Raw genomic sequence first — 25170 nt, forward strand, 5'->3', positions numbered from 1 at the left:
TACAACCTTAGAAAATACATTCATTAGAGATTAGAACTCATAACACTTTTAGAGAATTTTGTGTTTACACTTTGAGGGTTCGTTGTTTTCGAATTTTCGGGGTTTAGTTTTTATCTACATCTTTTGTACTCTTTATTCTTTTGTCATTATAGTAAAATTATTTTTGCCTATGGTTTTTTATCCTCTTTGGAGGGGTTTATCCACATTAAATTTGTATGTTCAATTTCTCAATTTCTTTCACTTTTTTTTACTTATTGCTTAATCGAGTCGATCCCCAACAGTTAACAATAAAGTGATATAATTTTTGAATTTAAGAGACATAATTCATCACTATAAAATATGATAACTCTTAATTAATAACTAAATAATATAAGTTTTGGTTACGTATAACTTTTCATTTGCAACTATTGGAACAATACATATATTTGAAAATATTCCAATAAGAATTGGGGACTTTAATCATTACAATAATAATCACTACTTGGACACGACATGTAGAAACTAAATTGTCTGAAATACTAACTCGATAAAAATAGAAAATTTTGTGATTTTATAACCTTTTATAATTTTTTTATAATTTTTATAAAAATTTTGTGATTCTTTTATAACACAAAAAAAATGAAAGTAGAATGAATCTGGATAAATGAGTGTTTAGATTTATCAGTATTTATTGGTTGGTTCAATGGCTGTTAACAATTATATTAGTATTTTTTTGTTAGAAACTAATAGTCAAAGGATTGAGTTGGTTAATTTTATAAGTTTGAGGGCTCAATTGGATGTAAAATATTTGAATGGGGTTAATTGATTTTTTTTTTCAAAATAGTTCAAGAGCTTATTATACAGTTTTACCGTCAACATGACATACAATTCTTGACTAAGGGTGTAATCAACCCAACCTTAGCTAGAATACTGGTAATCTCGAGCTCGATTGAACATCTATTTTCTAAGCTAGAGCTAGGGTTAAGATATAATTGAGCTCGAATTCGTTTAAACTCATTTATCAAATTTTGTACTCAAGCTCAATTAAGTTTGTACTTATTCCAGCTCTAGTTTGGATTAGTAATTAATGTTAATAATATATATTAAGGATAATAACATAATTGAATAACACAAAATATTTAAAATATATTAAAAATGAAAAATTCGATAATACTTATGAATGTTTGAGACAAGTATTAAGAAGTTCGAATTCGGTTGGTCAATAACTTAAAAATGATTTGATAATTATGGAATTGAATTTGATTTTTTTAAAATAGAATTGGAATAATTTATTATTATTATGATGTCATTTGCCCCTATAATCATGTAAAATTCCTGTTTGTAAATAGTTGAAAGGTCAACAAAGTAACTACTCTTTATTTTTTGACGGGAGAAATATTTATAAATTGAGTTTATGGAATATTAAATGTCTGAATTTTTTTTTTTTTGGTAATAGAAAGACGAAATAAATTACAAGCTAACGGAAATAACATTTGAAGTTGAAAATAAAGACTATATCTAAATAAATCTGATCAGCAATTTTAGTCAGGGGAACATGAAATACTCATGGGCTAAACGAGAATTCCTTCATTAAGCTTTCCAATATATGGGGTGCAAAATTGGCATTTCTTATAATATGTTTGATGACCACACTCCAATCATGCTTGCAGAATTTTTAAATTCTTGAGGCAAAGTCTCTATTCGTAAGTCCCTTAAGGTTACCAAGGATATCTTTTTATAGTTGTATCACAGTTAGTCTCTACTATAACTTCTTTCCATTTGACCCTCTATGCTTATTATAGCCCATCGTAAATAGTCCAAAGATCAGCTTGTTCAACACTACACCTACCAATATTTCTCCCAAATCCCTATAATCATTTACCATGCCCATCTTATGCGACGATTGTCAAAAAAGCGAGGCCCGAAGATGGGTTGCGTGCGCCATCATCATTCAATAGTTTAAAGGAGCCAGTGGGTGGTGAAAGCCATCTATAAACTCGACTACTATTGTTGGAAGGAACCCCAACCCTTCCTGCTCTCATCTTGATGCACCTTGCCCAACACCACGAAGATTGGATGACATTAGCTAAATTTGAAGAAGCATCAAGAGAAATGTTTAAGTTCCTTTGGTTTCATAGTTTCCAACAAACAATGCCGAAAAGAGATGGCCAAGCTACGTCTTGGAAATCTAAACCGAAAGCATTTCTCAAAATTGTCAAAATCCAATCCTGCAAAGAGTAAGAGGAAAATTGGGTAAAGAGATTGGAAGGGAGAATTTGTTTCCAAACTTCCTTAGCCTGTTGGCAGTCTCTTAGAATGTGAATACATGACTCTTCAACATATCCGCAAACCGCATAGGAAGGATCCTTAGAAATCCCTCCTTTACATTATTCCAAATTAGTCTAAAGGCGATCCTTCAAGACTAGCCATAGAAATTGACGAATCCGTTGAGCCTCCATACTAACTTCCATTTGTCATCCTAATGATTAAGAGAATTCTTTAAGAGCATATTATAAGTTGACTTTACCGTATAAACACCATTTGAAGACCACCTAGATATAAGAATATCCTGTCCAACCAAGGGATTAGACGTTGGAATTCCTGCAATATACGAAATAACATTGCTATCAAGAAAACATAATCCCAATTCCAGTCTCTATTGATGGATATAATCTCGTTTAGAGTGATAGACCTGTCAATGAAACAAGGGAATCGACGGTAATTAAGAAGAGGACCAAATGTCAATAACCAAATGTCTGTCCAAAATTGCATCATTTTTATTTTATTTTATTAAACTAAATGGGGGAATTCATTTGGGTATCAAACATTTGGGCCCAGCATTACCTCGGGAATAAATAGATATAACAAAAAGGACGGGAATCATATGTGGTCCTAAATGGATTGAAAAGAGACACGCAGGCACAATTACTGAAGACAACAGCTACAAGGGCAGCCGACCAAATCTCATTCCGACCGATGGGTCGGATCAATTTAATAGGGAACTAAAGATGAGCCCAATCTAGTGTATTTCATTTTCTAAAAAAAAAATCAATGAAAAAAAGTTAAAACCCATAAAAAAAATAGGTAAAAAGAAATTATTAAAATGTGGTGCATAAAAGAGAGAAAAGAAAGACAGAAATAAACAAAGGTTGTTTGTTTGTGAGAGCAGTTGTTGTTACGTTGCTTTCATGTAAACGCTCATTGTTTGCAGGGAACAATTCTCCGTGACCCTTACTCTCATTAAGCGGCCCCATCTTTCATGCCAACGGGTTTCATAATATATAATAATAATAATAATTAAATAGCAATATAAAATGTTTTTAAATTAATATATATATATCTAAATTAACATTTGAAAATGTAAATATACCAAACAAAATCCCTCAGCTTTCTTCGTATCATAAATTTCATACTTCACATGCCCTCCTCCTATTTCTTATTGGAAGGTTTCTGTCGCTTTATTTACGTCCATCTCTCATACTCCCTTTTTTTTTTATCATTAATATAACCGCTTATAATGCTATGTTAAAATTAAATATGATATGACGTCATCTTCGTGTTTCAGATAACTATTTTAATTATGTCCAATTAAGATTCACAACTCATTAAAAAGACTTATACCAGAAGCTTCAATTGTGACCAAAATGTAATTGTCTTATTTAATCAAAGGGTTAAAAGTGAAATTGAAGTGTTTAGATTTTCTCCCTACTTCTTAATCCAACAAATGTCTATCTCTTCTTTATCCTCATTATAACTATTTTATTATATTTGCAAAGTCATTAAATATTCGAAATAACAAATCAAATGAGTAGTTAGATCCAACCATGTTGGGCTAGAAAAGAATAATCCACTCCTGCGAGAGTCGGCCGAACTAGGCCGTTAGCCTTGAATTTTTCCTTTCCTTGTGTATAATGTATTACAATAAAATAAAAAACAATAAAGTTGTTATCTTCGTTTTTCTTTTTTTTTTTTAATTTTCATGAATAGTTAATATTATATTTATATTAATTATTAAATAAATATATTAAAATATTTCGTTTCAATCTCTTTATTCTTAACTTAAATGGAGCAATAGTTAAATCCTTTACCAAATACCCGTTTGGCATAAATTAATTCAAAGGCAAAGTTGTCAATCTTATACTGTTTTTGTTCTTGTATGTGTGTTTCAATGTACAATTTTGGATATATTGGTGGTGAAGTTTTTTAACTCTACATGCGAGTTTAAGAGATAATTTTCAAATGTCTTTAATTGATATTTTACAAAATATAAACTAAATAAATAAGACATATAAATTATATATACATAAATTATCCTATTAGTATTTTCTAAAATATTTTGCATATATATTATACATAAATTATATATATTGTTATTAATATAAGATAGTACAATTACAAGCACAACACAAGGGTACAAATTGTAAGTACAAGCATAAATACATGTCCAATCAACTATAATGACATATAAGATCAACCTAATATAAAGCACAATGGGTGAAGAACTAAAAAAAAAAAAAAAGGAACCATCACTTGGCACACGCACAAGGTGGGGGTAAAGACTCACACATCACAAATGTACATGGTACGACTCAAACATGAGTCTTAAAAACTCAGAATCTCTGCCTTAACCATATACACAAATATATTTATATATAAATATAAATTTTAAAATTATTAATTAAGTTTACTAACTTAACCAAATGATTATATTTTATTTTTAAATAAAATAAAAATGATTAAGATAAAAAATAAAAAATATTAAAAACTTCTATCAAAGCCATAAAAACAAGAAAAATTAATTTAGTTATTAATTTACTTAATGTGAAATTAAGACCAAAATATTACCAACTACCCTAATGGTCTAAAGATCTCACCAATGTTGATTTTTCGATAAGCAGAAGAAGCAATATTCTAGAAAGGAAGAGGTTGAAACTGATGATGTTGGTATTTGTGGTTTTGGTGCATCTATAGTACTACACCTTGTAATATTGTTAAACATGGGTATTAATTAAGAAATAGAAACTAAGTGAATGCTTTGTTGACTTCAACGCTAGTTATAGGAAAAAATCTAGAAAGGCATGCCCCATTTCTCAACAGGTGGAAGGCCAGCCATCACATTAGCCCCACTTCCCCCTACTCGGTCAACATTTGCAAATTTGTGGGCCAATTTTAAATGAGAAATTGTTGCACAAATATTGACTCATTTTATAAATTATAAATTCTTCTGTCCGTAGCATGGGACATGTACGGTTGGACTCTTCCTAATCTCTTTTAATCAATTTAATGTCAAGCCTTGGACTAAACTTGTCCCTTCTTTTTGTTCTTTATTTTATATTTTTTAAAATTTTATGTGGTTGCTTGGACCATAAGGTTGAATATATTATTTTTTTCTGATGGCGTGATTATTATTGTTGACTACGTTTTTCTTTTAAACCCAACGATATAAATGCATACCCAAAGCATCCTATGATATATTTAGCCTTTTGCTTCATCTCCCTCTGAGCTAAGATTTTTATTCTCATTTTATTTGTATAATGATTATTTAATTAATTTTAAAGGTTTAATATGTTAAAGAATTTATTAATATACTCTTAAATTAATAATAATTTTATTCCCTTAATTATTATTTTCATCAAACCACAAAATTTCATAAATCTTTTAAAAAAGAATGAAAGGAAAACACATTAAATTCATGGGAAAAAATATAAAACTGTATGATGTAAGCAAGCGTATATGATAAACGCCGGATAAGTGTATTCACTTCCAATTTAATATTTTCATCTAAATTAAGAAATATGATTATATTAAAAATCAATCATTATAATTATTAAATTAAATTGAAATTAAGAAAATATGAGGAAATTAGTGAATAAAATTTCAGTCAGAAAGTTTATGATATAAATAAAAAAGTAAGGACCATACGGCATCGTGGAAAACCATGCGTTGCTGACCCACTTTGTTTTGCTTTCTGTCTGTTACGCGGATGCGGATCCCACCTCTACAAAGTCTTTTTCTTTTAAAACAATATTTATTCTATATGACAAAAATAAATTTGACCCAAAAAGTTGGTAAACAAATTAGAATAATTACTGTTCACTGAATTGATGTATACTATTAGTTGAGTTTAATATGTTACTTAACGATACTAACTCTTTTTTAAAATATAAATTTAAATATATATATATAAAACATTTTTTTTATTTGCAAATGAATCGTAAATAATAAAAAAGCAAAAAAGAGATACATTACCTTTTTTTTTTTAATATCATCACCTACTAATTAGGTTGTCTTGTAATTTCAACAATAAGATTGAATTTGGGGTTAATTTTAAAGATAATTATTTGAATACGTTAAATAAATAAAATTATTTTAATTTTTTAAGATTCATCATTTGTAAACTCTATCCAAAATTACTATAATTCATTGTATCTTTAATGGATGTGAAAAAGAAAAACCAAATTCAAAAGAAAGAAAGAAAAAAAAAACACTGAAGTTGGTGGAATGAAATAGGAATAATCTTTTAAGCTAATGTGCCTAGGTTTTTGCTTGCAAGAAAGAAACTAATTCATGTGCTTTCTTGCATGATGCATAAGCTTCCAAGTGCCTAAACCAAGCTTCTCTCTTTCAATTAAAAGGTATTTTTATACATGATATTTTTTGCATCTTTGAAGCAGTTGGAAAAGACAAAGAATCAGGATCTTGAGTACCTAGTTTCATACTTTGACCATGTACAATTATATACGTGGACCTTTAAGTCCCATAATGTGTAATTGTCTTATATGAGTTTTAGTTAGTTTGATCAGTTCTAGTTTGGATTGTTTCAATTCTTTATATGTTTGTGTTTAAATTATTTAATTTTAAGACAAGTTTAATTCACGGAGAATGATTTACCAAAAATGTTTTCTACATGTTCCCATGTTTACAAGGAAAGATTGTAAATATTGAATTTAAATTTGAAGATATACATATTGTACCTTACAAATTGGGGAAGAGATGTTATTATCAATGCCTAATTCTAAAGCTTAAATGTTAACACAAAAGTTGATCCACTTACTCCTTTGAGTTCTTAGCACTAAATACTATAAATTTTAAAATAATTACTTACTTAACTTTAAGATAATCTTTTGAAGTAAGTTACATTCTGCTATTAATTCTTGTAATTTACGAAAGTTATGAATTTAGTCCATGTATTTTAATTAGGTAACTTTTAGTTTCTATACTTTTGAAAGTTTTAAAATTTAAGTCCTCATCAAAACAATAACGGTTAAATTCATTAAGTTAAATTCTACTAAAACATGATGCAAGAAACACATTATTATAATAGAATAATGAATGTCATTTGCATTAAGACCAAAATTTCAAAATTCAAAAAAGTATAGGAACTTAGAATGATCTAATTGGAGAATGTGAACTAAATTTACAAACTGTATAAGACTATTAATTGAATTTAACTAAACATATTTAGTTGTTTATATTTGGTGAATAGTAAAATTTCAAAATTTAAAAGATACGTAGATGAAAATGGATGGAATTAAATCCATAAAGGGTAGTACACGAAATTGAATTGATAAGCTTTACAAATATTCTACTAGCCAATGGGAAGAAAAAGTTAAAATGACTGTAAGAAATTTGACTAGATTCCAAACATGACTCCTTGAAAGTTTTAGTATGATTCAAAAGTTTCATACTATAAAGTGAACTCTTACTTCACAATTCCACTATGAATTTAAAAGTGGAGCCTTTGCTTATCAATTGGATAAGAAAAGTTTGAATCACCATATCACTATAATTTTGGCTCTTTCCTTTCACATACATATACTCCTTCTCTAGCATGGATAGATTGCCAAAAGTGGATAGATTATAGACGCTATACTTTTCCCCATTTTGATTCTTAGAATGTAACATAACTAAAACTTTCCATTATAATCATGTAATTTTTTTACACAAATAAAACCAGCTATTACATAATTGTAGACACTATATTAATATCTTATTTGTTTTCAAAGATAATATATATATATATATATACTGTTAGTATATTTATACTATTAGTGAGTAGAAACACAACATCTTCGTTAGATACAACAATAAATAGTGGAGGACTTATAAATAATATGTTATGCTTAAATAAAGTTATAAGTATTTATTTATAAGTCCTCTACTGTTGTTCATTGAATGCGTGACACTCTTTTATTTTTACTGTATGTCAAATATTCATCCAAGTAAGAATATTTTTTAGAAAAAATTGAATTTAACAAAGTTAAACTAAAACAAGTATAGGTGCTATTTTACTTAATATCTCAACTAGAAAAACAACTCTTGTTCAGAATATTTGTTGTTCAAAACAAATAATTTTTTAGAATAAATATGGTTTTTTAAATACAAATTAAAATTTTTTATTTTCTTAATAGAATCAATTTAAATTTTTATTCAATTTATAATTATCATATTTGCTCTTTTTGATACAAAATCTAACTCTCTATAATTCCTTCTTAACCCTTAAATAGGAGGATAATGCACTTCAGCGCACTCGAACGCATTGACAACCATGCAAATGTCAATTGAACTAAGGCTTAATCGATATAAATATGTAATTTTTAAAATAGTGAAAACAAATTAAAATTATTCTATATACTAAATATTTTTCATAAAAAAAACTATATATGAGTTCTTGTTTCTTTTATTTACTTTAAAATGTAATTTTCTGAAATATTTATGAAAAAAGAACTTTAATTTTTTTTTAAAATATTGTTTAAAAATCGTAAAAACAATTAACTTATCTAAGTAAAAAATTCAAAATTAATATTAAAAACTTAAAAATCAAATTAAAGGGAATTATCAAAAATTCGAAAAACTGAATCTACCGATCGTAACTCACCTACATTTCAATTACATGCGTGTGTGCCGCAATTCACGCATTATTTTCATCGATCTGATTTTGTGTATCACATGAAATATTTAAAGGTACTGCAACGGACTACGGAAGAACAGAGAGGAGTCCGCTAATTGCGCTTCCCCAACGTTTTCTTCTACTTTGTCCCCATTTTCACTTAACCAATTTCTTCTACGTCATTAAATTTTAAAGATAATAAAATATTATTATACACTCATCCATATTTAATATCTTCTCCAACTTAATTTAATTTTAATTAAATTACTTAAAATAGTTAATTTTTAAAATTATAAACAAACATAATTTTTTCTTCTACAAATTTTGTTTTTCATAAGTTAATATTTTTTTTATTTTTTGTGCAATCAATTTAAAAAAAATTAGTAATTTTTGTGCAATCTTTTTCATGTCATTGACATATAATATTGGTAATTATTTTATCCTGAATCCCGAACATTGAACTCAAACCCTGAATCTTAAAGCTCAAATCCCGAGGTTTAGAGTTTGGTTTGAGATTTAAGGTTTAGGGTTCGGGGTTCAATATTCAAGTTTATGGTTTGAGGTTTTGAGGTTTGGGTTTAAGATTTTAGAGTTTAGAGTTATAGATTGCGAGTTCGATGTTTAGGGTTTGAATTTAGTGTGCAAGGGTTCAAGATTATGGTTTCGGGTTCTAAGTTTTTGGTTTAGGGTTTGGGATTCTAGATTCAAGGTTCACCGTAAAAAAATTACAAAAATTACGTGTCAATGACATGAGAAAGATTGTTGAAATATTATTAAATAATTAAAAAGGAGCCATGAATAATATGGTGGAAAGGGTCCATACAATAATTTCTCTCTGGATAAGTGTATAATAATAATTTCATGTTTTTAAAATTTGATGATGTAGCAAATTTTTATTGGTGCCTAAAAACCTTAGCTTTTAGGATCATCCTATTCCCTTTTATTATTAGATAATTATTTGTTATATACATATATATTTAATTTATAAGTGAAATTGACAAAAGCAAAAGTATTGGGTATTAAGTACTTAGGTTCAAGATTCACCATGCACAATTACATGCGTAGATTTTCAATTCTCATTATGTGCGATTGTCATGTGTATGTTTTAATCTAATTTCTGAACTTTAGCATAGATTATACCGGTTCTTTAGTACATTTATGTTGTAATAGTTTAATTTTACTTTATTATTTTTAAAAACTAATCCTTTATACACTCGTTATAGTAAAAAATGAAAAATACTTTTTTTTAAAATTAATAATTATTAATAAAAGTAAGAAATATATAGTCTTTAAGTTAATAAGCAGCCTTCAAATTCTAACATTTTTTTGAGTTAGGTATCTAATTTTTTTTTAGTCAAACCAACTATAATTTCATACCAATTATGGACTCTTGAAAAAACCCTCTCAGCAAATTGCGAGTTGACACATGATATTTTTAATAATATAATTTTTTTAATTTAATATTAAATAAAAATTAAATTATTATTTAAATTTGTACCTTTCCCTCTCCCCTTTAGTCACAGTGGAAAAAAAGGAAAAAAATGGTTTTAGTGTAAATATGAAAATGGTAAAATGTAAAAAATAAAAATAATAAAAATAATGGGAAGAAGAAGGTGAAAAAACCCTAATTTAATGCAAAAGAAAAAGGGAAAAAAGTGAAAATAATTGGTTGGGGGGGGGAAGAGTAGAAAAGAAAAAGAAACAATAGAAAAAAAAGGTGAAAAAAAATTGAAGAAAGAAAATAAAAGAAAAAAAATATGGGTGGTCTGAAGAAGAAGAAGAAGAAGAAGAAGAAGAAGAAGAAGAAGAAGAAGAAGAAGAAGAAGAAGAAGAAGAAGAGGGGCGGACACAAAGATAATGAAAATAAAAAATAATTTAATTTAAATATACTTTTTTTATACAATATTAGAGGGGATGAAATAATACGATTTAAACACATACCAAAGATATGTTTGACAAGAGTTTTAACTATCGCTATATTCAAGTCAAAACTTGATATATATATTTTTAATTACATGTAAGTGGTGTTCTAGATTAAAAATGACATGTAATGGATTTTATTGGTTGAAGTGGTCTTTTTAACGGAGATAACAATAAGGGCCAATAATGATTATGAAATTATAACTCAGGTACTTGGTTCAACCAAAACACAAGTTTAAATACTTAAATTAAAAAATATATATAGTTTAAGGATTGCTTATTAAATTAAGAGGAATATATAAATAGTTACTGAAAACAGATGTATAAAAGTGTAGGGAGTTTTTTTTTTAAAAATTAAATTATTAATTTAATTTAATTAGATTATTCTACTTTGAATTTTAAATTAACTAAATTATATTATACCGCATGAATAAAATTAGAATATTTTTATTTTTATATCTTTTGGTTCAAGAATATTTTTATTTTTTTATAAAACTAATAATAGTTTTTAAAAAATAATAGTCAATTTTTACAAAAGGGAGTATTTTTTTTATAGAGGTGAATTTTTTAAAAAGCGGTTTAAATTATTTTATTCAATGGTATTATATAAAGAATTAAAAGATAATAATATTTATTTTTAAAAAATAATTTTTAATTTTTTAATTACATTGATGATCAAACATTTTATATAACTACAAATAAATATAAATACTTTGCTAATGAAATATATATATATATATATTAATGACTTAAGTTGCACCTCAAAGTCTAGATTGACAATTTGTAAGGTAAAAAGAATAAATTATACGAGATTGGAAGGCACAATATTTTATGTTATTTTAAATGTTAATTATGAGATATTGAGTGAGAATAAATATTAAATATAAATTAATAAGGTTTGAAATTCAAGGATGTCTATTTAGTCATGTTGTCCCACTTCTTAAAATAAGGAAGAGATTGAATTAGATATAACACCCAAAATGTATCATTGAAAGTGATAAGACATTTAGCTTCACATGCAATTTCAAAGCAAAATTATTTTAAGATTTATTTATTTTCTTACAAGTGGAAATTTATTTTAATACTTAACAAATAAAAAATAATGCTATGTAAGTATATTTTAAAATAACTCTTGTGAACAAACAGTGTGCCATTAAACAAAAATCATAATTCTAATTTTTTCTAATATTCAAATTTTGAAAGTGTAATTTAATATTTAAAATTTAATAATAAGAATAAAACACACTTCGAAAATTAATCCTATTTTTTTCAAGAATTTAATCCATCTGCTTGTAAGTCCAATTGTTAGCGTTGTTGAAACTATGTCTAGTACAATGTCATTTTTTTTTATTACATGACTATTAAGTAAATAATTTCTTTTTATTTCAAAATGTTACACTAACGAATTTATTACAAAAATTTTAACAGTATTAATAATTAAACTTAGATATTAAAAAATAGATAACTAAATTTAAAGAAATAGAAGTAGGGAGAGTGCAAAAATTTAAAGAATTTTTAATAAAATATTATTTGAATGTATAATTAATAATGATTTTTTAAAATTCATGATTATAGCGGTCCATCATTTAGATTGAAAAGATTTGAGGATTAATTCTAATAACCTTCAAAACTTTAAATAAAAAATAATTTTAAGCACAATTGGTAATTAAAAATTGCATTGTCCTGCATATAAAATTTGATGAGTATTTTTCATCATGCGGAAGATAGAATGTTATTTGGTTTAATGTCATTTTGAGAATCTGCTTTTGCAGTTAAATTAATTAATATGGTAGGAGTCATTTCCCTTTTACTAATACCAACGGCTTATTTCAGATAAATATAATAACGATGAAATTACTATTATTTAAATTTTTAATTAAGTCAATCCAGAATTAATTTGATTGAAGAAATTATATAAATATCTTTTTTTAATTAAAATAAGTTATATTATTTAAAGGTAATTTTATATTTTTATTTTAATAAATACAGTAAAAGTACACATGGGGTGGGTTTTGAATCCATACAAATTATATTTGTAAAATCTTAAATTCTTAAATTTACCACTTAAACAAAGCTTATTTTTAATGCTTTTCATACAATTTTATTTTAATATTCACAATTAATTACTTTCCTCGGTTGTCTTTATATACTATATATAAAGGGGAATTATTTGGTGCACAAGGTCATGGGTTGATAAGTGTCATATAGGGATATAGTAAAATATTAAATAAAATAAATATTTAAAAAAAGAGTCATGCAACAATTTATTAAGGTTGCTTGTGGAATAAAAAAAACATATTGTCAATGTACCAAATACTAATGCATATATAAAATGACTGATTGAGTTGGTGTCATGAGTTAACTCGATACCATTTCAATTCTAAAATTACAAAAATACCCTTACTTTAAAGAATAATTAATATTATTATAATTAAAAAATTGAATATTGCAGTGATATTAATTTTTTAAAGTTATATAATTATAATTATAATTATATTATATCAACAATTTGAATCAAAATCAATTTATTACTGGACATTAATTAAACCACATATGATTTACATATGTGAGATTCCTTGACACTCAAGATTCTAAAATTTCAATTTTAAGGATAAATTACACTAACAATCACTCAACTTTGATATTAATAATAAAACAATTACTCAACTTTTAAAAAATAACAAATAAATTATTAATGTTATCGAAAAGTGACAAAACAGTCACCCACTAACATTTTCCGTTACAAGCCTAACGAGACAGGTGACGTGACCCGTTAACTAGTTGATGTGGCCAATTAACTAGCCACGGTGGAAACCTAATTAGCTGACGTGGCCATTAACATTTGATTTTCTCTGTTTTCAAACATGGTGATCTGCTTCAATCTATTATCAATCTCTTTTGTCTCATTCTCTACCTTTCAATCTCTCCCCATTCAGATTCTGCCATGCCAAAACCTAAACCACAGTTTCCAATCTATGCCCTTGTGGCTACCATTATTGTATCGCCAAACTACAGCTTCCAATCTTATGTCGCCAAAACTAGAAACAAATATTGCAACCCAATTGTTTGTAAAAATGTCACAGTGAGCTACCTTTTTCCATTACCAACCCGACCTTCCAGTTACGACAACCATCGATTCGAACTTGACTGCGACAACAACAACCACATCGTTTTATCCCTAAACCGTGACAGATTCTACATCCAAATTATTTGGTACGAATACTCTATGACTCGAGCTATCGATCCTGACTAGTTAATAGTAAAAGAAGAAGAAGAAGAAGAATAAGAAGGAGAAGGAGAAGGAGAAGGAGAATGAAAGGAGGAGGAGGAGGAGAGAAGAGAAGAAATGGAGATGCCAAATAAAAGTTATGGCATTTTTAAGGTCACTGACCCCTGCTACTGCCATAGACGATGTCTTTGTTTCTACCTTTGCTCTGCATGTCACCTTTGTTTTCTCTTCTTCTTCCTCCTATTCTCTCAATTCTTTTCACTTTCCCAGCACAAAAAGAATAAGCCAACGCTATACGAGTTTTCAAGCAGAGATAAGATGGTGCATTTGACCGAATACGATGAAGAAAAGCTCTTGATTGTTCTCGTCACCAAAATTGTTCTTTGTGAAGCTTGCCCCACTGTTGTTGCCGCAATCTACAACCTCATGTTGTTGTTGAACCAGTCTAGAATTTTTCTCTTCATCTTCTTTTTCTTCTTTTCGTCTTCTTTTTCTTTTATTGCCCAACAAAGCTAGGGCTTTAAATTGGGGCTATTTACACAGTGGGATGATAGGTTAGCTTTTGTTACATCTGTAACGGAAAATGGTAGGAGGATTGATTTGTTATTTATTGAAAGTTGAATGGCTAAATTAAAAGTTGAGTGATTGTTTTATCATTGAGATCAAAGTTGAGTGACTTTGATATAATTTAACCTTATTTTAATTAAAATATCATTGGTCAACAATCTCTTGACCTAATGAAAAGAGTATTTGTATCGTGGTAAGATAGCTTAGATTCAATCCCTAACAACCCCCACCCCTATCCCCAATTATATATAAAAAAATCAAGATCTCATTGAAGCAATGCCATGAAAGTTGATAACGATGATAAGATGAAAATGGAAAAAGATAATTAATAATATTAATCTAATTAATTTTATGATATTTATTAAAATTTTTTAACATATATTAGATTATGATACGCTTATATAAATTAATATAATAGCAAATAAGATTAGGATGAATATTTAGTACACTAGTAATATATTTTTTTCATTCCACAAGTAGTTTTTTTAAATATTTATTTATTTTAATATTTTACTATACCTCTATAAGATATTTATTAATCCCCTAATTTTATTTGTGGCCATTGACATTATACCAAATAATTTTCCATAAGATATTGGTTGATATGATCATTTGCCTTATTAAATTCTTATATAGCCTTGCTAGTTTCTGTTTTACTTGAGGACAAGTAAAAACTCAAGTTTTGGGATTGAATTTTTTCTTTATGAAAAGAAAAAGAAAAAGAAAAATGTTATTATGTAATTAAGTTAATAGTTATTATATAATAATAAAAGAAAAATGCAGTTAAAAAGAAAAAAAGAAAAAGGGTTGGGTTTTGTAATATTGTGGTGGAGTGGAAATGCATCCTAAAATAATAAATTAACTAATTTTATTGTACCTTCCATGTACTCTTACTGTACCATCACTGCCTATGTGTAATACTTTTTTAATTCCCTCTTTCCCTTTGCTTTATATATTCCCAAATCCCCCCTCTCCTCCTCTATCCTCCCACTTCTCTTCTCTTTTTCCGACGACCACACTCAAAGATTTCTTTCTTTTAATTCATTACCCAATGAAGCAGCTCATCCGCCGTCTCTCCCGCGTCGCCGATGCTTCCTCCCAGTATAGCCTTCTCAGTTCCGACACCGACTCCACGCGCCATCGCATCACGCGTCGGGCTGAATCTTTCCGTATCGCGGTCGCTTCCTTGAAAAAGCCGGTGCGCCGTTCTGTCCCCGAAGGTCACGTGCCGGTCTACGTGGGGGAAGAGATGGAGCGGTTCCTGGTGAACGCAGAGTTGCTGAACCACCCGGTTTTTGTTAGCTTGCTTAATAAATCGGCTCAGGAGTACGGGTATGACCAAAAAGGGGTACTTCATATTCCGTGTCACGTTCTGGTTTTTGAACGGGTTATGGAAGCGTTGAGACTGGGGGCTGACCTACGTGACCTCCAGGACCTCCTTCGTTCTTTCTCCGACGACTGTTTTCTCGATTTATAAGAGTGAAGCAGGAACAAAAGGAGGTCGTTGTTTTTTGTTTTTCTTGTCTTGTCTTTGTGTAAATATAAAGGGCAATTTAGCGTTATTCTAGTAGTGTTTTCACTTCATTGTAAAGAGGACTGGACACAAATGGAGGATTTCTTTCTTCTTTTCTATGTTTTTCTTTCAATTTTAAATTTATTTTAAAATAAGAAAGTTGATCAGACAAGGGAAAGTTAGAGATTCTGAAAATGCTGCAATTTTTCTGTTTGGTTTCAAAGAAAACCATCAAGTCCTTTTGTTTTTATTCTGTTACAATCTCAGGAAAATCCGAGGACGCCAATCAGATTCAAGTTAAATGAAATTTCTTGAGTGTGTGTTGGGGGCCAACATTCGGTAGTTTGTTTTTTTATGGTCCGATGTAAGAGGTAGGGGTATTTCGGGAAGGTTAGAAATTGTGATACGGGTGTGGGTGTCAATAACGATGTTGTTTGAGCCTTGAGGGCTTATTTGGGGTTTTTCTCACAGTAAGTGATAAGCCGCTGAAGAAGAGTCGTCGACTCCACTCCGACTTGGATTACTTTCGGCTGTCTGTTCAAACGCCGCTAAATGAGATGAATTTCACGGGGAGCTGCTTTCCAACGTACTAAATACTTTCGTGAATTTTTATTCAAATATCTACGGAACGAAAATTAAAATTTATGATTTTTGTAAATTTTTTTGACTAAATCTCAAAATAAAACAAAGTCTCATATCAGATTTTAGACCCAAAACTATTCTCTATAATATTAAAAGAAGAGTATTAATAGTTTCTTAATAAAACTTACTATTAATTTATTATTAACTATTTAAACAAATTAATAATTAGATAAAAATAAAACCATCAATTTATATTAAAAATTAAATATAAAAGAGATCCAAAATCAAATTCAACTATTTCTCTATAATATTAGAAAAAGAGTACTACTGGTTTCTCCATAAAACTTACTTTATATATATACATCAAATATCAAAATTTGGGCTAAATTGTTGAAATATGTTGAAAAAATAATAATTTTGAAAATAGGTTTTTTTTTGGGAAAATTAAGAAAACAAGTTGATTTTAGAGAGAGTGTGTGTGAAAACGCATCTAGCTGGATGAGTTTTCTGCACAATTGACAATAAAGTGCACCCAACTAGACACGTCTTCCTCTGAGTAGGCAAGAAAGCGCATCTAGCTTGGCGCGTTTTCCTTCAACTGTAAATTCCCAACGATCAAATTTCAAATCTAGCCAACGATAAAATTATTAAATGATCCAATGACAACTTTTTTTTCCTATATTAACCTAGGCCATTTTCCACTCTTTTCACTCAAATCCAGTTCTCTCTATTCTCTCAAGATTTGTTCCAAAATTTCCTATAAATTTCTATAAAAATATACTAGTTTTACTTTATTATTTCGCAAATTATTCATTTTAATTAATTTTTCATGAACGGCAAGTTCTTTTATTCGATTCGACGACAAGCACATTTCTACCGCGCAATTGACAATAGTAAGGAAATTTTTTTATTTTTATTAATTTTAATTAAGTTAAATTTAAAGTTTTTAAAATTTAAAGTTTATAATTTATCTTGTTGATATAAATAGGCGAATGATCGGATTTGGGAAGGGTTTATACACAATCTATCAAATAGCGCACCCAATGCAATTCATTTTTATTTGCAAGATGCGAGATTTTTACATGCGTCTCATATGCTTGGGGTTGTAAATTGGATCCCACACTTATTAGGGCGTTGGTGAAAAGATGGAAACCCGTGACACACATATCTCATCTTCCATGCAGTAAGTGTACGATCACACTTGAGGACGTGACTTTACAACTAGCTTACTAGTGGATAGGTGAGTTGTTACGGGGCCAGTGATCATTCTTGGTAATACACATTATTAGGAAGGTGCCAAACATGTTTCAAGGTGGTCGGATAGAGATCAAATTGTTGGAAGAAAAATTCGGTGAACTTGATGACCATATGACTGCCTTTGAAAAAGAATAATATGCCCAAACATTCATCTTGAGGTTAATCGGGGGCCTTCTAATACTTGATAAATCTCAAAATTTGGTACACTTAATGTGGCTACTATATCTGGATGCCTTCAAAGAATGCAGTGAACTCAATCGAGGATCAGCCGTGTTGGCCACGTCACATTTTATTGGGAGACAAAACTGATAAGATGTCAATCGATGGTTGCTTGCTCTTGCTGTAGTCATAGGTGTGGTGGCATCTACTATTGTCATGCCCTGTACTTTTTAATTTAATTCATTAGTACATGACCAAACAATTAAAGTGGCTTAGTGGTAAAAACTTAATTAATATCCTAAAGGTCTTAAGATTAAATCTCCATTCCTTCATCTTTTTAATTAATATTTGACAATTTTAAGTTGGGTCAACCCTTCTTATTTTTGTCCCATATAGTTGCCTTATGGGGAAGATTCTTTCCGTTCCCTATTTGTTCCTCTTTTCACTTCATTTGTCTCCTCTATGATCCATTATTCATGCCATTATCCCCCAAACTTGCCTTTTCTCCCCCTTGACTAGCTAGTGCCATCCATTGCACCTAGATAGAAGGGTTCACTTTTGATTTTTTTTCACCCTGTTCCTCCTCCTCTCCCTTTTGCTACCTCTCTTTCTTTGCTCCTCTCCTTTTCATCTTTTTCTTTCATTTTAGCTCCTAAACCACTCATTTTCTATACTTTTCCTCCACACCACCACCACTATTTGCCAATCGAACTACCACCTCACCACTTTGAACAACCATCTTGCGCCACTAATCGTTGTCGTACCTCTGTCGTATCACCGTTTTGTCGCCACTATTCTTTTTTTGTTTTTTTATCTTTATTTCAACCCATCGGTTATAATTAAAATTCTACTCCTTTTTTTTATTTATTTTCTTCTCATGTCAATATTATTATTTATTATAATTTTCAATTCACTTACTTTCTTAAACGATTTGTTTTTCTAGATATTATTACCACCGTTTCTAATCCTCAGCAGTCATCATTATCGTATCAATTTATCTACATCGTAATACATCGTAAGTATTACTAATAATGGACATCGTCCATTTCTTTTCCTAGTTATTTGAGTGTTGACCAAATGATCTTTTGGGTGCTAATTTATTATTGATTGTAACGAAGGATCAATCACCAACCTTTTGGGCCACTATTAACATGTGGAAGCAAACCATGATTTTGATTTTAATCCTCTATTCGTAAGTATGGTTTGGAGATTTATTTTGGATTAAAAACATTTTTATATAAGATTAAAGGTGTTAATAAAATAATGTGAATGGTGAATCATTGCTTTAGATTCAAATCTGTGGTTGGATTGGTTGAATCTGAGAATAGACATGGAAATGAGTAAATGGTTTCATTTGATCCACTAATCCAAGGTGTGGGTTTAATTTTTCATAAAAACTGTAAGAGTTTTTAACTAAAATATATACGTATTAATGTTAAATACTCTTACAAGCATTCTGGAACGTGAAAAAAAAAATTGCGAATACACTATGTCTTCAAAAGGATTGATAAAATCCATTAAAAAGGAGAATTCCAAGTAAGTGGTTTCGAACTATTAAATTCATGATGTGGTGAATGTGATTCTATGTTTTTTTTGTTAAATGAGATATCATGTTTATTTCTTGATACACATGTATTGTGACTTTATGGCATTATTTGATAAGCATGAAAAATAATCGTGCCATTATTTATGTTGATAATCTGATTCGCATGTTAAGCATGTCAACTGTATTGATCCATAATAAAAGTCTGAATCTCATGTAAAGCATGCCTACTAAAAAACATATTTTCTGTATATCATATCATATGCATGGGGTTGAGATTATATTAAAAGGTGGAAGTTTTTGGAAGTTTAATAATTTGCATATTCTGGTGGTTTAACCACATTATCTGGTAGTATATCTGCAATTATGGTGGCTTGTCCACAATATTGGTGTGTTAATGGATGGATGAGTTCTGGGAGAACTCTTTTATGGTGTGTAGTGGTGTTGGGTAGGAACATTTTCTAAAAATTATGCATTGATTTTTGAAAAAATTCTGTATTTACATTGCCATCCCGTTTGTGTATTTTCTACTATTTTATAGATTTTGTGATATATTCATTGTTATATTTTAAGTAAAACTCACATTGGGCTTCAAAAGCTCACCCTTTCAAATTCCTGAATTTTTAGATAATCCCTGAGGTTAGGACATGAGCTTGGCTTACGGTGGAGTACTTGGATATTTTGCGTATAAACTTTTACACTTGTTTATTATTTAGTATATGAAGTTTCAAGCTTTGGCTATCAATTGGTTAGTGCAATTAAGTTTTTTCTTATAATTTTTTATATTTTTGAGGTCGTGGGAGCTTGATTTAACTAGCCCATGTACCAATTTGTAAAAATTTTAAAATTTTTGAAAGTTGCAATTGATGGTTTTTAAAAGATATTGGTGTTAAATTGATAGGTTTTAAGCTTAGATGTGAAAAAAAGGACTAGATTGTAAAATTTAATTGTTAGTTTTGTTCAAAAGGAACAAATTGTATAAATTTTAAAATTAATGTTAAATTTCTATAATAATAGATAATAGAGGTTCCTAAATGGATGTAATTGAGATCAATTTTGAAATCGAAGCTAAAAAATGAAAGTTATAACTTTTGATTTTAGGGATTAAATTAAACAAAACGAGAAAAATTTAGGGACATTGAAAAATGAAATTTCATAGGTTCATTCATGTTATAATATACTATATAAATGTTTAATATTTATGAATTGAATCAAATAATTGTATTAGATCAAGAATTAGACTAAACTGGAGATAACTGGGAAAAAACAAAAATTGTCTATTAATCCTTAAAGATTCAATTGTTTGCTATTTTGACCAAGTAAGTTCATGTGGAGCTTATTATTTTCTTTAATGTTATGTTGATTTGGGTTCTAATTTATTTATATATTCGAATTTGGTAGAATTAGTAGATTTGACATTTAGGTATTAAAATGGAATAAATTGTAAATTTTGACTATATTGAAATGGACCAGGAGTAAATATGAATGGTGATCGATTATATAACTCATAAATTAAAATTTTGATATTTGACAAGATATGATTGAATTGTGAATAATTACAGAGATTGGTAATAATATATACAAAATTTAGTAAAAGGCTGGAATACGTATAACATACTATTAGAGTTATACGAGCGATGGGTCATAGATTTTACATGTTATTTTATTGTCAGCTTGTGTGAGCAGTCTTATTATAATGCCAACTTGTGTGAACAATACTATTATAATGTCAACTTGTGTGAACAAAGCTATTATAATGTTTCTATCATAATGTCAGCTTGTGTGAGCAATTCCATCATAACGTCAGCTTGTGTGAGAAACCTTATTATAATGTCAACTTGTTTGAGCAATATATTCACTTGTGTATCTGAGTTCGATTTACTATAGTTCCCTCGAAAAAAACCTTAACTTAATGGAAATGAAAATTTTGAAATGTTTTGAATATAGATTGAATGATATATGTTTTCAAATGGAATTATGGTATATGCTTTCTTACCTATTGTTCTTGATATAACAATGAACTAACCTGTTTGGTTGTAAATGATGTTATTCATTTGTTACTTCAAAGTATGCTAAGGAACACCCTATTGAATGCCAATGTGTTTAATTGTTTAACTTATTTAATTGTAAGGTAAGTTAAGTAAATTTCATATGAACTTACTAAACATTGTATATGCTTACCCTGTTGTTTTCCTTTTCCTTGTAGATCGTTATCTTATGGAACATGGCAAGTGGATCGTTCAAAGTTGAATTACATTTTTAAGTCGAATTACATTTCTAAGTCTTAAAATTACATTTCTGATTAGTTTCTTGAGACATAAGACGATATGTCTCAAGACAGAATGTAACAACCTAAAAGTCAATAGTATTAGAAAATGCTGTTTTGGAACCCAATTTTTGATTTTCTAGTCCATAAATATTAAATAATAATATTTACGAGGTTAGTATAAAGATTAATTGAAATTTGGTCCCTTAATTTTGTCAAATGGATAGTTAATTCAAGTACAATGACTAGATTATAAAAGTGGTAAAAGTTAATCTCTATGGATTTTAAATTAATTGAAGCACCAATTGAACAATTGGCCCACTTTATTGTAGTCAAACAATAGTTGATGAAAGTTAAAACCTACTCACTTTGATTAATCTAGTTTAAAGCTTAATTAACTAATGTTTAATTAAATTAATTAATTTTAATTAAAGTGAAACATTGGTATAAATATTCAAATAAGTGGGACTGTGTTATCCTTCCTCCCTTTTTCAACCGAATGAACAAAAAAAATCTAGGAAGCCATGATTTAAAGATTCAAACTTTTCGATCCTTTTAATTAGTAAGTATACAAGCCTGCTGAAATTTGCAAAAGTTGCTATTGATGAATACTTGATGAGGTTGGTATTAGATTGTTAGATTTTAGGCTTAGAAATAAAAAAAAAAAGGACTAGTCTGAAAAGTTTAATTGCTAGTTTTTGAACATAGGAACTATAGTGCATAAATTTCAAAGTTGAAGTAACATTACTATAATTTTAGATAATAGAGGGATATTGAAGGATGAAATTGAGATCAGTTTCAAAATTGATGCTCAAATTTGAAACATATTGCAATTTTGGTTTTAGAGACTAAATTGAATAAAATATAAAACTTCAGGGGGCATTCAAAAAATGAAATTGAATTGATATATACATATAATAGGATAAAATAAGATATTTGGAAGTGATAAATTGAATTGAATTATTATATAAATAATAAATTGGACCAAATCAGAAATAATTGAGGAAAATAAAAAATTGAATTGAATTGAATTATTATATAGATCATAAATTGGACCAAATTAGAAATAATCGGGGAAAATAAAAAATTATTGAATAGCCCTTGAAGTTCAAATTATTTGCTGATTTAACCAAATAAGTTCATATAGTATGATTGATATTTGATTTATGAATTTGTGTATGTTTAGTAGTATTTTGAAATGTTTACAATTTACTACAAAAGGTAAGTTATGGACTAAATCATAAAGAATTGATAAATTGAATATGATGAATTTTAATTTGATATATTATATAAATTAAAGGTTGATTATGATTGATTGAGTCATTTGATTAGTTCTTTGAGATAGAGGATTAAATTGAATAAAATTGAAAATAGTGCAACTTAGTGAAATTGTAAAATTGGCTTGAAATTAAGATGATTCATGCTATTATATGAATGGAATGATTATTTGATTGATGAATTGATTATGATAAATAATTAATTGACTATAATTGAATATTGAATGATTATTACTCTATTAATTATTCGAACAAAGTCGGATATGATTAGTATACCATAGAATAGATGAAGTACGGGTTACTTCGACTACGGGTCGATGAGTGTTGAGTACATTTGTAATACGGTTATACCAATGAGCATAGGGCGCAACTTATTTACTTCAGAATTGTTTCAATGAGGGATTAAGTGCCAAATTGGTGTGCTGGTTGGATCTACGTATCCGTTTGAGTCTAAGTAAGGTTAAAAGGGGTATACAATGTGATATTTGATAAATGATATATAAACTGGATTAATAATGTGACTTGGTAATGCAAAGTTGATTTACAATATATGAATATTGATAGTATGTGAAAGATCATGCGAACCAGATATATGAGCCCGTAGGGCCGATATGGAAATGTGAAGAATTAATGATTTTGATTCAGAATTCGAATAATGAAACTAAATAGTGAATGACATTATGTTGAAATTAGATGTATTGTTGATAATAGATGGAAAATGATATTGAATTGCATAAATGTTAATTATAAGCAATATGGAATTTTATATGCTTGAATTACTACAATATGTGATATTTGTTGATGCTCACCTTGTTGATATGTGGTTGTCATGTTTAGGCAAACTTGTAAAGCTAGTATCTTATCGAATTAAGTTGTAATTTGAGTTAAGTTTTTATTTAAACACCTTTGAACTTGCTAAGCATTTTTGCTTACCCTGTTGTTTCGCTTTCCTTGTAGATTGCCAACTTGTGGAACATGTTGTTCGGATCACCTCGAAGCTTACACTATGCTGCTATCACATGTTTAAACTTGGTTATGTGGCATGTAAATAGGTGTCTTAAAAGTGTTTGAATTTGGTTAATGCTTGATTTGGTACAATCTAATGTCGATTTGTATATGTTTGAAGTGGCATGTGTTACAACATTTTGAATGACATTTAAATAACATCATTGAGCATGGATATAGTATGGTTAAGTGTTGGTTTGAACGGCTAGTTGATGGAATAAATGACTTATAAATTAATAGGATGGAATGATATGAATTGAATTATATGCTTAAGATATTTATCTGGTTTGTAATTGGTATGTTTCAAGAAGGGTTGAATTAGGAAGAAAATGTATGTCATTTGGCAATAGTTAGGCTTGTATGCTAAAGTAATAGAATAATGTGCTTAATGTTTGATTAAGCAATGTAAATTTAATAGAAACTTATGTAGGTATGATTTGAATTGGTTTTATATAGATTTAAGCATGTGTATAAGTATCATTTGGGTGAATTATTTGGTTGGCTTGAAATAGGTACCAAAATGCAGATTTTTGAACCTTTCTTTCTATGGTATCGATACTTTAGTAATTTTTCTTAATTTTTAAAATATCAAACCTTAAAATAGTATCGATACAAGAGGTAGGGTATCGATACCTTCATGAAGTATCAATATTTTATTGATGGTATTGATACCTTGGTTTTAATTATTTTTTTTTGAAACATTGAAGCTTAATTTGGTATTGATACCAGATGAAGGTATCGATACCTGGTCTAAAATTTTTGAAAACATTGTGATTTGGTCTTATTTCATGCCCGGGTCAACAAAATAGCTTTATAAGCTCGATTAAGGCTCAAATTCGATTGTGTGTCATTATATGAATGTGTTTTATGATATGACTGAATGTTTGAACGATTTGTTTGTCAATTATTTGACAATAGTTGCCCCGACAATGAATTTAGCATCCTGTTGTATAGAACTTAGAATTTTAAATTCGCTTCAAAGG

At 28.6% G+C, this 25170-nt stretch overlaps 1 protein-coding gene across 1 annotated transcript; it reads left to right on the plus strand.

Annotated features, from left to right (window-relative positions):
* Positions 1-15486: 15486 nt before the first annotated feature.
* On the plus strand, positions 15487-16215 carry LOC107921149 (auxin-responsive protein SAUR71). The gene has a single exon (XM_016851023.2). It carries the CDS (start codon positions 15496-15498, stop codon positions 16060-16062), a length of 567 nt encoding a protein of 188 aa, XP_016706512.2. The 5' UTR covers positions 15487-15495; the 3' UTR covers positions 16063-16215.
* The last annotated feature ends 8955 nt before the right edge of the window (positions 16216-25170 follow it).

This window comes from Gossypium hirsutum, chromosome A01 (assembly GCF_007990345.1).
Source record: "Gossypium hirsutum isolate 1008001.06 chromosome A01, Gossypium_hirsutum_v2.1, whole genome shotgun sequence".
In the NCBI taxonomy this organism is placed as follows: domain Eukaryota; kingdom Viridiplantae; phylum Streptophyta; class Magnoliopsida; order Malvales; family Malvaceae; genus Gossypium; species Gossypium hirsutum.